At 37.8% G+C, this 13,836-nt stretch overlaps 1 protein-coding gene across 4 annotated transcripts in view; it reads left to right on the forward strand.

Moving 5' to 3' along the window:
* The window catches only part of PTPRZ1 (protein tyrosine phosphatase receptor type Z1), a 121,419-nt gene extending 115,196 nt beyond the window's left edge, over positions 1-6,223 (forward strand). For 3 of the 4 annotated variants that reach the window (XM_089524365.1, XM_089524366.1, XM_089524367.1), the window contains 4 exons: positions 218-364; positions 889-1,031; positions 1,962-2,097; positions 5,249-6,223. In XM_089524365.1, the coding sequence (XP_089380491.1) occupies positions 218-364; positions 889-1,031; positions 1,962-2,097; positions 5,249-5,389 (567 nt within the window). In that variant the 3' untranslated portion in view covers positions 5,390-6,223. Of the gene's footprint in view, positions 1-214; positions 365-888; positions 1,032-1,961; positions 2,098-5,248 lie in introns of all 4 variants that reach the window. The other variant, XM_089524364.1, reaches the window with a different exon arrangement.
* Positions 6,224-13,836: the final 7,613 nt, after the last annotated feature.

The following is a 13,836-nucleotide window of genomic DNA, read 5'->3' on the forward strand; positions in this document are numbered from 1 at the left end:
ATGACAGTTAAACACGCATCTATCTCATCAGGGATATTCACATGCGATAATCTCCTAAATGCAGATATAGGCCTAAATCCTATTATTAGTCCTGATTAGATTAAAGCCATTCAATCTAATGGATTTACTTATGTGTGACAAGTTGAGAATACCTTGATCCCAATTTATGGCTAATTTGAACTTTTGATTATATTCTTTTTCTTTTTTGCTTCAGCAGGCTGAAGATGAATTTGTATACTGGCCAAACAAAGAGGACCCTATAAATTGTGAAAGCTTCAAAGTCAGCCTGATTTCTGAAGAACATAAATGCTTGTCAAATGAAGAGAAGCTTATAATCCAAGATTTCATTTTAGAAGCTACACAGGTATTGTTGCTATCCCACTTTGTACAATGATAACCCTGTAATTTATATCTGGTAATTATTAGTAGCATTATTATGATTGTGATTATGGGGGTGGGGTTTGAGGAAGGATTCCAATAACTTATCCATAAAAAGAAAAGATGGAGGAATGTGATAATGAATTAGTTAATAGGAGCAACCCATTAAAAACAGAGTTTGGGAAACTCTCTTGTTTTTATTGGAAACATTTCTTCAGTTGGAATCTATATAGCTCCAGTATGTTAAACCCAATACTCGCAAAATTGCTAAAAACAGAATTTGGAAAAGTTGATTGGACTACAACTCCTATGTGTTGCTAACAGCAATATTTGCAAATCATTAAAAGCGGTACTAGAAATGGCTATGTAGGGCTCATGAATATAGATCAGTTATGGATTTGTAATCCCGGGTTATGCTTGGTAAGTATGATACTAAATTCTTGCTGCAGTTTCTACTTTAAATAATATGAATTGTTGAGGATATTAATTCTGTTTCTTTCATTTTTTAAGGATGATTATGTTCTTGAAGTGAGGCATTTTCAGTGTCCAAAATGGCCAAATCCAGATAGCCCAATCAGCAAAACATTTGAACTAATAAATGTCATCAAAGAAGAAACTTCCAACAGAGATGGGCCCATGATTGTGCATGATGAGTAAGTAATAATGTGCCTACTGCAGTTCAGAGTCACTTTATATGTTGAACCGTTATATAGCTATGTGCTTCACATAGCATCTGCACATTTACAGAATCTAGCATAAGCACCCCAACTTTTTTTTGCATACGAATCTCACTATGTTTTAAGCAGTCCTTTCTTTTATCCAGAGCTGCTCTATGTGGTCCTTGTTCAGTTAGTAGATAACAAGATTACTAAATAAAAGGATAGACAGTGGTTGAAAAAATAAGGAATAAATCCTGAGCTGTCAAGAATTCAATAGGACAAATTGTATGTTGAATATACTAGGCAGTTAGAATGACTGAATGTTATGAGAGGAATGTGTTAACAAATGCAAGAGAGATGTACATTAAGCCAGCCCTGAACTTTTATAGAAGCATTTCTGTTCCACAGGAATTATTATTTAAACAAAACCATTCGTAGATCTGATTTGTGAAATGGTTATAAATGGTTATAAATCCCTGCTATTGAAATCCATTTCAATAGCAGGGATAAAGTGGAGGCAAAAGACAAGAGTCTCAGCTGACTTTATAGACCCACTCTTTAATATATCCAAGAGTAAGCAGCCAAAATAAGGTTTTAAGACCATTTACTGTGGGGGGGTTTTAAATATCAGTAGTGAAACAGAAATATTAATCACACAGGTCAAGGTGTCACATGTATTCATGTTCTAGGAAACCTGTTCCCTTTGACATGAATACTTGGTAGATATGGCCATTTGATTGTTTATGAGGAGTAATCATGTATAGAACAAATTAGTTACTAGAAGTAAATCCCATGTTATCTGATCCTCTGCTCCTACTGCTGTTTCCTAAATGGCATTTGTTTAGAGAACTGTATCTTGTCAAAATTCAGGAAATGATCTATCCCTCTCTTCCTAATATTCTGTTGTTTTTAACCTTCAAAAAGACATGGAGGAGTGACAGCAGGTACCTTTTGTGCATTAACAACGTTGATGCATCAGTTAGAAAATGAAAACTGTGTGGATGTTTATCACGTAGCCAAGATGATCAATTTGATGAGGCCTGGAGTCTTCACAGACATTGTAAGTAATCCAGTATCGTGCACAGTTTTCTTTGGAACAAGAATATACACTAAGAAAAGGATATAATTATATGTTTATTTTTTAAAAATAGCAACTATAAAACATAATTAAAACAGTGGCCCTCGTGTGCAGTGTTTTATCTCAGAATGATAATACAATGAACTGAGTCAATAAGAATCAGATATAGTTCCACCTGCTTTGCGTATTAGCCCTGTTATCAGTAAAGTGTAGCTTGACCAGGAATAAAATGCACATGATGTAAAATGAGCAATTAGAAAAAATACCAGGGTTAATCATAGATTTCTGTGGTGGTGGCAATTTTCAGTTGGTCTGCCATGTATGTGTGTAGGGAGATTTAACCCTTCTGTCTTTCTGTCCCAGTCTAATTGCAGACTAATACATATCTAAATATGAAACACATATTCTTTCCTGATATGGTATTATCTTGCAGATATAAGCTTTTTATCCAAGTCAATGGGATATGTACTTTGAAGTGCACCGTTTCAAGTACTTTCATGGCTAAATCTAGCCCCAACGAATGGTTTAGCATAAGTCCCCTTGCAAAGCAGATTTCAACCAATAAAGATGAGTTAAATTGTTGTATTAAAAATGTTTCTTTTAAAGTAAATGACTTCAAATTGCTACTCTGGATCATTACTCATAAACCTTTAAGACAATTGTTGCAATTCTTTTACATAATTTGGACCCATTACAATCCAAATTCAGCCCTTATTTGAGCACTAAAGGAGTTTGGGTTGCCCTGACAAATGACATCTTTTGACGGGGGGCAATATAAGGAGAATGAGATATTTGTATTACCCTCCTCTCTTCTCAGTAGCATGTGATGGCATTGACCATGGCATCTTTTCCCATCAACTCTAGCCCAGAGCGATACAGGGATATCTCTCCTGCCATTTCAAAAACATGGCAATTTTTGACACTATGTTCCATCAGGTTTCATTTAACTCTATTATCTCTATGATGGAACTGCAAGAGCATATCTGACAAGAAGTGCTGGCAGTATGCAGTAATTCTAAGAATGCAGGTACTGTGTGTTCGATAGTCTAGGAAAATGACATTCAGGCTATTTTGGACAGGGTTGCATTATTTCTGGAAAAATAGGCTTATAGCACCTCAATCCCTAACTTTGTCACTTGAAATGCAAGTGACTCACAGTTTACTAACTTCAGCTCAATTTCCAGCTCATTCCATTGCTGGATAAGGGGTAGTATGAGCTGGCTATGGTGGTTGATGCTTTGGTAACTGCCTAGTTGGATTACAATGATGGCTGAGATCCTGCATCAGGCAATATTGCTATGACAACAGAGCTCCATTGTCACAGCTACATCTGATGTGAACAGCAAAAACCTATTATAAAAACAGGCAACCACACCAAAACAGGAATTTCTGAGGCACTGAGGAGTGGGACAGTAAACAAGAAGCCTCCAGCCCTCTTCCAGGAGTGAGGCACTTTGTGGCAGGCAGCTACTGGCTGCTACTTTTCCACAGCCCTACATTGGTGAGGCTGCCTGGCTTCTAAGGTAGGATTTGGGGCGCCCTTTCTGTCGTTGTCATGATGCAACAAGCACAAAAGTGAATTCCGAAATTTACAAAGTTGTAAGTCTTGCTTAGAACATCATAAATACTGGACAGGATACCAACCAATGTGTTATATGTGAGAATGGCCTTGAAGATGGCACATAAGGTCATGAAAGAGCACGTTCCTCATATACCTGTACCAGCTTTTGTTACTTTTATGTAATTGCAAAGGTGAGAGCTCTTTCTGTGGCAGTGCCCTGGTTTTGGAATATCCTATTTTATAGTATATACCTTTTTCTGTGCCAGGTTAAGGTCTATGGCCTCAATCCGAATGTCAGTCCTAATCAGAATAGACCTATTTAATTAACAGAATTTAGCTACCAAGTTGGAGAGCCAGTGTGGCATAGTGGTTTGAGCACTGGAGTATGACTCTGGAAACCAGCATTCAAATCCCCACTCAGCCATGAAAACTTACTGAGTGATCTCAGACAGGTCACACTCTCTCAGCCTCAGAAGTTGGCAATGGTAAACTCCTCCTGAAGAAACTTGCCAAGAAAAATGCTGTGATGGGATTGCCTTAGGGTCGCCATAAACCCAAAATTACTTGAAGGCACACAACAGACACATCCCTACCAAGTTACCATTGATACATTAGGTCTATTCTAGTTAGGACTAACAATGGAATTTAGCCCTATCTTTTTAGCCCCCCTTTTTAATTGATATAGCTTCTCAATCTACCTTGCAATTGAATTGCTTTTGTAGCGTTTTTTTTAATACTGGCTGTTAGATATTAGTTTTATTTTATTGTTTGCACTAGTGTTATAAATGATTTATGGTTGATACTGAATGCTACTCTACATTCTCATTTTATGAACATTAGCAGTATAGTGTTTTAAATATATAAAGTTGTATCTCACTCCAAAGAACACCAATATGTATACAAAATGTATGTTCCCTGATGTGTGCTCCATGTTTCCTCCACAGGTAGAGATAGCCAAAGTTTCAGCCTATTCACACCCACCCCCAGTGTTTGTGGGTGTTAAAAGACATTGAATCAAGACCCTTATCTAAAATGAATAGGGGGACAGAAATAGAGTGTGTGTGCTTGTGTGTATGTGTGCTTGATTTATTTCGCGACAACTCACCATGTAGATAGCCGAAATAAAAAGAAAATTGGGGGGGGGGGGAGAATAAGACAGAAGAAGGTTATACTAATAGAGAATACTGAGAAGTGATATGAATTAAAATGTCTGTTCCTCTTTAGTAGGATGTCTCCCTTGCAGTCTAACCCCATCAGCCTCTCCAGTTCAGTAGTGTATGGTCACTGGGTATGCTCAGGCTTCCTTGGACTGTTTATGATGGCATTTGTACCTGTAAGATAGCTCTCCTAAAGACTTTTTCTATATTCCTTCAAACATTAAGGTTCTGTTGAGGATACCTTCCTCTTACTTTACAGTGGTTCCACTTTCGGTGCAACAAAGTGGACAGAATGGAAGTTCTGTCAACAGAACTTCTCCCATCCTCCCCAAAAAAGAATGGTGCTTGTCTTCAAGAACAACCACACTAACCTTATTCCTTATTTTCTCCTCACTCCACTCCCCAACTCCCTTAGGACCACTATCAGTTTCTCTACAAAACTATTCTCAGTCTTGTTAGTTCAAGGCAAGAAGAAAATCCTTCAGTATCCATAGACAGTAATGGCTCAGCTTTACCAGATGGCAATGCAGCAGAAAGCTTGGAATCTTTAGTTTGACTGTGGACAGAACCTGACCTTCCATGGATAATTCCAGAGTTGGAAATTTCAATATTGTTACATTTCTTTCTTTTTTAAAAAAAATGGGGGGGGGGGTGTCCAACTATTGGGTAATCTTTTTATTTCACTTCTTCAAACAAACATTGCAAATGACTTGATTGCTGAACTTACTTCATTAACAATGTGTGCCTTTTTGAAATATTTCTTGTAATGCATTTTGTTATGTTTGAACTAACTTGACTGAACTTTACTGTGTTTCTACAAATGAAAATGTTGTCTCTTTTACAGTATTAGTTTCTAATTTCTCAGGCTTTGTTTTAATTTAAATTTAAGTTTCTCGGCAACAAACATGTAATGTTTTAGTATCCAGTTTATTTGCTGTTATTTATAGCATTCCTTACATTTGCTAGAAAGTTAACTTTTAATATGGTATAATGTAAATATGTTCTTCTCTGTAATATTCAACATTTTAAGATTTTGGTAGGCATTTAGAATAGCTGTTACTTACTGTAAATATTTCTAGAGTGGATTCCATGGACCAAATTTATATTTATAATTGTAGATTTTTATATTTTACTACAAAGTCAGTTTTCTAGTTCTGTGTAATTGCATTGTTAAAATGATGTAGTCCTGTACCTGTTAAATTTTAACAAACTTCTTGATACATTATCATGCATCCTAAGCGAGTAACCGTATCTCTGCATGCAATTTTAACTTTTGTGGGAAATTGAAACATACCTGTTTTAAAACAAGAACTTTCTATGAAAATAACATGTACTCAGCAATGTTTTAAAACCATTTTTATCCAAGGCGTTGCAAAAATAAATATCAATATTCCAGTTTGAGTTGAATGCTCTGCAGTATACCTTGAAAGCATGCAATTTCACTAGTACATGTAGTCCTTCCATCAGTGTAGATCACAACTAATTCACATCACTATTATGTTGATAGTTGCTGTGGCCAATTCATCACTTCTATGACAATTTTATAACAATTATTAATTCATTTTACAGCTGTAAGTGAGTTCTCTAAAAACAAATAAGACAAGAGACTGTTCTTAGTAGAATATATGGTAAACTCATATATTCAATTTCCCTGATTTCAATTAATGTGGCAATTAATTATCTTAAATATTTGTCAATTATCTCCTATAATTTTATAGGATTGTTTTCTTGTTTAATTGTTTAGCTGCTTCTACAGTTCATTATACTTCCATTCAATATTTTAGTCTCATATTCTTTCAAATTACTTCCCCCCATTAACCAATTACATAAACCCCCTCTCATTCAGTTTTACAATAGTGTCAATAATAACTCTCATTCAGCATTACAGTAGTTTCTATAATAACTATTGCATGACCCAAAAAGGGAGAAAAAAGAAATGATCTTTTTGCCATTACACTGGAGGCCTCACCAGCTACATGGACTTTCTGTGGAGATGGCAGCTGACAGCTTCTGCAGTGAAAGAGGAATAGCAAATTTATGTATGTATGTATTTTATTTTTATCCCACCTTTTTCCCAAGTTGGGCAAAGATCTTCTGAAGTCAGGAAACTGCAAACCAGCCTAACACAGCCTTTAGTATAAACAGTTCAGGCATATTGGATGGCTATATCTTAGTTTAAAGTGCTCTGTACCCAAGAGTTATAGACTGGAATAGTTATACTGGCCTATGTTTTTATCCTGCTGTTTGAGAAAGGAGAAATCCACAATCTCCCAGAACAACAACAACACACACCACACACACATATACAAACACAGCCTACAACAACAATGCAGGACACACACATGGTCTGTTTATGGTCAGGGGAATCACAGGCACCACCTGATTGCAGTCACACAGTTGTTTCTCATGAGACCATGGCTATTGCTTTTTCTGGGATGCATAACTGCAATTCAGTAATACCAGGGAATTACAACTAAATCTACAGTGCTATATACATAAAGTATAATAATACTCCATCCCCATTTTGGCTGTGCAAATGTACCCTGGTGCCATTACATTGAGACTGCATAGCCAGCAGCTGCAGAAACCCAATAGGTGTATGTTGACATTCATTTCCATTCCATCAATGATTATGCAGGAACTTGGCAAGGAGCAATTGTGGATAAGAAAATAACGTTTGTTTATATTTCAATCACAGTAAATCAAACCAGCTCCAAACAAGGGCTCAAACTGACACCAAATTTACACAGGCTAAATAATGCATCATTACCTCAATCTCAGCCTTGAAGCTCCTCTCCTCCTGATGTAAAAACACATCTTACTGGTGCCTGAAGGTGTTGAGACAATTTTTAAAAAATCTCCTGTTTGTTACGCTATTTTCAGGATGAACTAAGCTTTTAAAATGCATGGTATGACCCTGTAATTGGGATCAGGGTGGAACTGAGGAGAGGGAAGGGGGGCCAAGTTGGAGGGTGGTCACTTAGAACAGGTTGTTACCTAAGTAACTTGATCATCTTCATTTTATAGAAGCACCAGGGGGCAATGGGAACAAAAGGAAAACAAAGACTATTTGAGTAATATGCAAATATGTGTTGTGTGTTGTGGGAATTAAAATCCTGCAGCTGCTGCAGTCATGTAAACCAATACAGCAAACATGTGCACTGCACACAGTAGAAACACCTCCTTGCACAGGTGAGTCCTCTCTGGCTTTCCAAACTGGTTTCAGTTTGTATCAAAACAGATGTGTGTGGAAGTAAAGGAGCCAAAATGGGGCAGGGATACTACATAGTGGAGATGGGATACAAGCCCTCATGTAGGTGCAACCGAGGAGGTACATCAAGAAACATATCTGAATTCTAAAAAGCAAAAACAGTCCTATATTTTGGACTAAGGAACAAGAGGCAAGCAGCCAAGACAGGCAGTGAGTTGTAGAGATGCTGAAAATTCCCTAGTAAGACCAGAAGCACTGAAGATTCTCTCATATCTTTGCGATGATGAGATACCTTAAATGCAGAGCAGCTTGCCTGTTCTAAATGTAAAAAGGATAAGAGAGAGAGAAAATAATGTTTTGTGAGAAATATCCTATTCACATTTTATGAGGAGGGGGCTAGTGTCCATCTTCCTCTTTTGCTACCGTTATGAAGGTGTTTCTTATCTTATTTACATTCTAATGCATCTGACATTTAACCCAGGCTGACATTAAAACTAAGGCTAGTTTTCTACTGCTCCCCCCCCCACACACACACACACAAGAGCCTATATCAGTTCTTACACCACTTATTTTACACTATATAGGTGATAGCAATGTACATTTTGCCCTGACCAGTGCTGGATGGATGCACAGAGGTTTGGAGCTTTCTAAGGACAAAGTGAGATACGATGAATAAGTGCTTTTCTAAGGGCAATCCAGTAAGGCTGAGAGAGTCCTAGGCACTGCCTTGAAAAGAAGGTAAATCAAAATGCTCCTTAAAGTACATACACACACACACACACAAATCCTGACTGCATGAGCAACTTGCTCAAAACCCATGGCCTTAAAATAGGAGTCGATTTTCATTGGGACAAGGCCTCTTCTCTCCTTGTTTGTTTCAAAACAAGCACTTAACAAGAACAGTCCAAGTCTTTTTACTCTGCAATATCCCTTGGGATGTAAGTGCCACAGGGTTAATGTTGATCTTATGGCTGTTTCCGTAACCCCCTTTCCTAATCCTCTTGCCTTCTGTTTTCTCTTCTTCTCATAATCTCAAAGATGGAACAAATCAGAGACTCAAGACAGGAAAACACAAGGCTCTCGTGTGCCATTTACTTGACCTAGGAAATCATCTAAGAATACAGTCCTACATTCACTTGCGAAGGACCAAATCTCATTATACATGGTGATGTTTGTTTTTTGAGTAAACTTGAATAAGATTGCATTGCACAGGGTTTACTCCCAGCAATGTCTTCCATGGAAAAGAAAGGACCTGATGGATACCTGCCATTCAGCAGTCATTTTTAAAATGATTATCGAAGGAATCAGCTGGTTTCTTCCCACTTACTTCTATAATCACAATCATCATCTTAGCATGCTGACAAGTTTTTTTAAATGCATAAATCTTTTGGATAATCTTTTTACCAACACATACAGTTTGATCTGGGTGAAATGAAGAATTATAAGAAATCTTCCATAATCTTCAACTTGTCCTGGATTATTCCTTTTAATAAATGTGCATCAGTTCCTAAATAGAGCAAGTAAACCATCTCAGACAAAAAGGATGTATTCTGGTTGTTGTTATTATTATTATTTATTGTAATCCATGCTACAGACTCAAAAGACATGGAGCCTACTTCTGTAAACTAGGTCAAGTGTGGGCAAGATGTTATTTCATTTGCTCCCATGTGCCCCAATATATCTTTAACTCAGGCTGTCACTTTAAGGTGTTTTATCCCCTCTAAAGAAAGAAAAACATGTGGTGAAAGATGACAATGGCTACTTTGTTATCATCAACAAAAAACACCACCAAAAAAGGCAAATATGGGAAATGAATCTAACATAGCTTCCAATTTAGAAAAAAAATACCTAGGTGCAAACCTCTGGCCTCAGATGCCACAAAGACCATAGGATATTGTGGCCTTTCCCATCTGTGGATTGAGCTGGAGATTCATTTGCTTAGAAAGAAATCCACTATAATAAAAAGGACAAATTTTGAAACCAGTGTAAAACTTTGGCTTCCTAACAAATTATTTGAATTACATACAGAATACAGTATGCCCTATAGAGGTTTCTATTAAAAAGTTCTACAAAGGAATCTCTATTAGTACACTTATAAAGAGGGACCAAAAATGCAGGTCGTTGGATTGATTAACTTCAATATATGAATTCTCGTATTTTTCCTCTCCACCATGAGTAGTTCTGGAAAACCTTTATTGCCCATTCAACACCAGGTCGTTCCAAAATATTTTTCACTGCAGTCAAGCAAGCTCACAGCAATACATGGTTATGGAAAAATCAAAGTGCTTCCTGGCTGCTACTGAAAAAAGTGACACTAATCTCAGATGGCAGAAGACATCATCAGCTATACTAAGTAAAAAGCCATTTTACTTTGACCCTCTACTTTCACTGAACCACTAGAACAAACAGAAGATTTTTTGTTTAGTTGAAGATTGCACATAGCCATTACAAGTATACCAAAAGTTCTTTTTTCCTTTTTAGCTAATAAAGCAATTGCTGTTTCCCATGTCACCTGTCAGTTGCATTTCACTTTGCCCACAGCTCCAAACAGGCACTCTGGTAACATATTTGACCTTATGTACAATTCACAACGCAAGTTTGATTCAGACAACAATATGCCCTGTGACAAAGCTTTGCAGAGACACTTGTTGAAGATTTGTGGCTGGGGAGACATAAAGGGACATGGTGTCACAGAAAACAGGTCACCATTTCTCCTCTACAATGTGGATCTGATTTGAACAGATGGACTGTGTGTCAAGTACACCACTGTGTATAAGGCTGTGGTAGCTAACTGTACCAATTTAACAAAGTGGGTGAGTGGGGTGCACTTTTGTTGGTCAATGTATTTACAATCTGAGTAAAAAATAAAATAAAAGCCTATTGACAGATATGACTTGATCTTCCAGCCTAAAGAAGCAATATTTGTACCTATCATTTATGTTTCACATCTAAATAAGATGATTCTGGATTATTATTTTTTACGGTATAACTTGCAGAGTTAAGAGCAATATGTTGCAGCATTGGGACAAAGAACATCCAAGACACCCCCCTCCCACTTAAAATATTATTCTACAACCAAACAAAATGCAGAGGTATAATGCAAAGCAACCAGGACCTAGAGGGCTCATAACCTGTAGGTCCACAATATGGTGTTGTTTTTCTTTGTATTGCAACCCGCCACCACCACATTAATATGATGATTAATAATTATTAAACATCTGTAACCCAAAGCAGCTTATGATATTTTTGATAAAACTACATCCAAAAAAACCCCACAACAACACCCACCCACAAATGAAAAGCACAATCTCCACAATTTACAAATGAAGCAGTAATAAAGGGAGGCAACAGCAGCTTAAGATGGTTTTAACACAGTGCATCATTAAGGATTAAATGTCTGTCTGTACAAACAGATCGACCACGCCAATGCGAATGCAGTAAGAAAAGGGAGCCTTGCTAAACCTCACCCGAGCTTGGCCAGTTACTTTTAAAAATCAGTTTGTTTCTGTTGCCCATCAGGCTTTTTTTGTTCTTTGCTTTAGTAGACACTGCGCAGGCGCAGTGAAACCCATTTGTATGATTCACAGAGACCACGAAGAAGAATATGCAATGGGGGGGGAAGGGTTTTGTTTTTAAAGTTACAACAACTGAAATGCCAAATATTCCCCTAAATTAGGAATTGTGGGTCCTCCTGTCTTGTTGGTTATATTTCACTGCATTAACAAAGCCTGGGTTTACTTACCTCCCACAATAAACATTTTCTCTATTTGTTTCTCATTTTTCAGATGTTTTATCCCAGGGTTTAAGGAAATAGTTTGGAAAGTAACCCTAAGGTGAACCTATCATGGGTTTTTCTCGGCAGATTTCTTCAGAGAGGGTTTGCTATTGCCTTCCTCTGAGGCCGAAAGAGTGTGGCTTGCCCAAAGTCTTCATGGCAAAGTGGGTCTTCATGGCAAAGCCAAGATTTGAACCTTGCTTTCCAGAGTTATAGTCCAACACTCAAACTACTACACCATGCTGGCTCCAGTCCACATCTCAAATGAATTGGTTTCCTTCCTATCTGCTTTCTTCACTGTCCTGCTCTTGCATCCATACATGGTGATGGGGAATACAATGGCTTGTATTCAATTTTAACTTTGGTGATCAGTTGTGAATCTTTACACTTTAGGATTTTGTCTAGTTCTTTCATGTCTGCCCTTCCCATTCCTAGTCTTCTTATTTCTTGACTTCACTCTCCATTCTGATTAATGTTTGTTCCAAGGTAAGGGAAATCTTTAACCATTTCAATTTCCTCATTGTCTAGGTTGAATGTGTATATCCTCCATGGTCATTATTTTTGTTTTCTTTATGTTAAGCAGTAAACTTGCCTTTGCACTTTCTTCTTTGACCTTCCTTAGTCATTGTTCCAAGGCTATGATGTATGATGTACACATATCTTGGTTTCTTGATGTCCCTCCTCCTGCTGCTAAGTTTAAACCTTCTCATCATATTATGTTTTCTGTGTAGAAGTTGAACAAGTAGGGAGATAAAATGCAGCCTTGCCTGTCCTGACCCCTTTTCCAATTGGGAACCATTCTGTTTCTCCTTGTTCTGTTCTAACAGGAGCCTCTTGTCCTATGTAGATTTCTCATGAGGAGTATCAAATGTAATGGCACTCCCATGTCTTTAGGATCATTCCATATCTTTTTTTGGTCTATGAAGTCAAAGGCTTTGCTGTACTCCATAAAGTGAATATATCTGTTTAAGACACTGGATTGGTTTCTGTTCCTCTACTGAAGTGCAGAAACAGAACAGCTTGAACTTCTCATAACTGATTTTCAGCATAGAATGTTTATGGAAGCCCTCCACTGAAGTTTTTGTTAAACGCTTAAATGCCAGTGTTTATTAGGCCATTGGGAAAAACATGAGAAGCCCAGTTTTGGAGAGGTACCAATTTTGGCAGACACTACAAATCTGCGGAGATTGTCCTATTAGTTCATTAACTTGGGCAGATTCATCAATGATCCTAACCAACAGGGATGACCTGGTCAATAGGGTGCAAGTGGTGGGATCCTTAGGTGGAAGTGACCATGTTCTCCTGGAGTTTGTTGTACAGGAGAAGCCAAGCATAGTCAGACACACATTCTAGACTTTAGGAGAGCTGATTTCAGTAAACTTAGAGAAGTTCCTGTGGTCAGGAATACTAAAAGAGAAGGAAGTAAGGAAACATTAGGAGGAACTTCCTGACAGTAAGGGCTGTTCGACAGTGGAACACACTCCTTCAGAGAGTGGTGGAGTCTCCTTCCTTGGAGGTCTTTAAACAGAGGCTGGATGGCCATCTGTTGGGGATGCTTTGACTGAGAGTTCTTGCATGGCAGGGAGTTGGGGAGGTCTCTTCCAACTCTACGATTCTATGAATTGTTGCTGTATAAACAATAAGAGCTACTGATTCCTGGGAATGTAACTATGGAGAGGAGCAAAATGAAGGCATTGTCCTCCACCTGTTAGAACTATGGCCACTAAATGAAATTTCCCTGCAGTTCACACATTTCAAGCATTGCAGAGAGTAAGACTGTGAAAAATGTCCTAGAAGTCTGTTTGCTGTGCTTGGACTCCCTTGCCTCCCCTGCTTTTCTTTGTATGCCTAAACTATTTCAAAAATTTCAACGGAAGTTGTAACTTACTACGATGCTATGGGAATGAAGGGAGAGTGCATTGGGGAGACAAAATTCTTATGGGGGAACCTAAGCCCTCCTTTTCCCCACCCTACTCCTTTGCCAATTTTTGTCGAGATAGTGACACTGATGTAAGCA

This window comes from Sceloporus occidentalis, unplaced genomic scaffold (genome assembly GCF_023333645.1).
Source record: "Sceloporus occidentalis isolate IW3139 unplaced genomic scaffold, rSceOcc1.0.p SCAF_5, whole genome shotgun sequence".
Taxonomy (NCBI): Eukaryota; Metazoa; Chordata; class Lepidosauria; order Squamata; family Phrynosomatidae; genus Sceloporus; species Sceloporus occidentalis.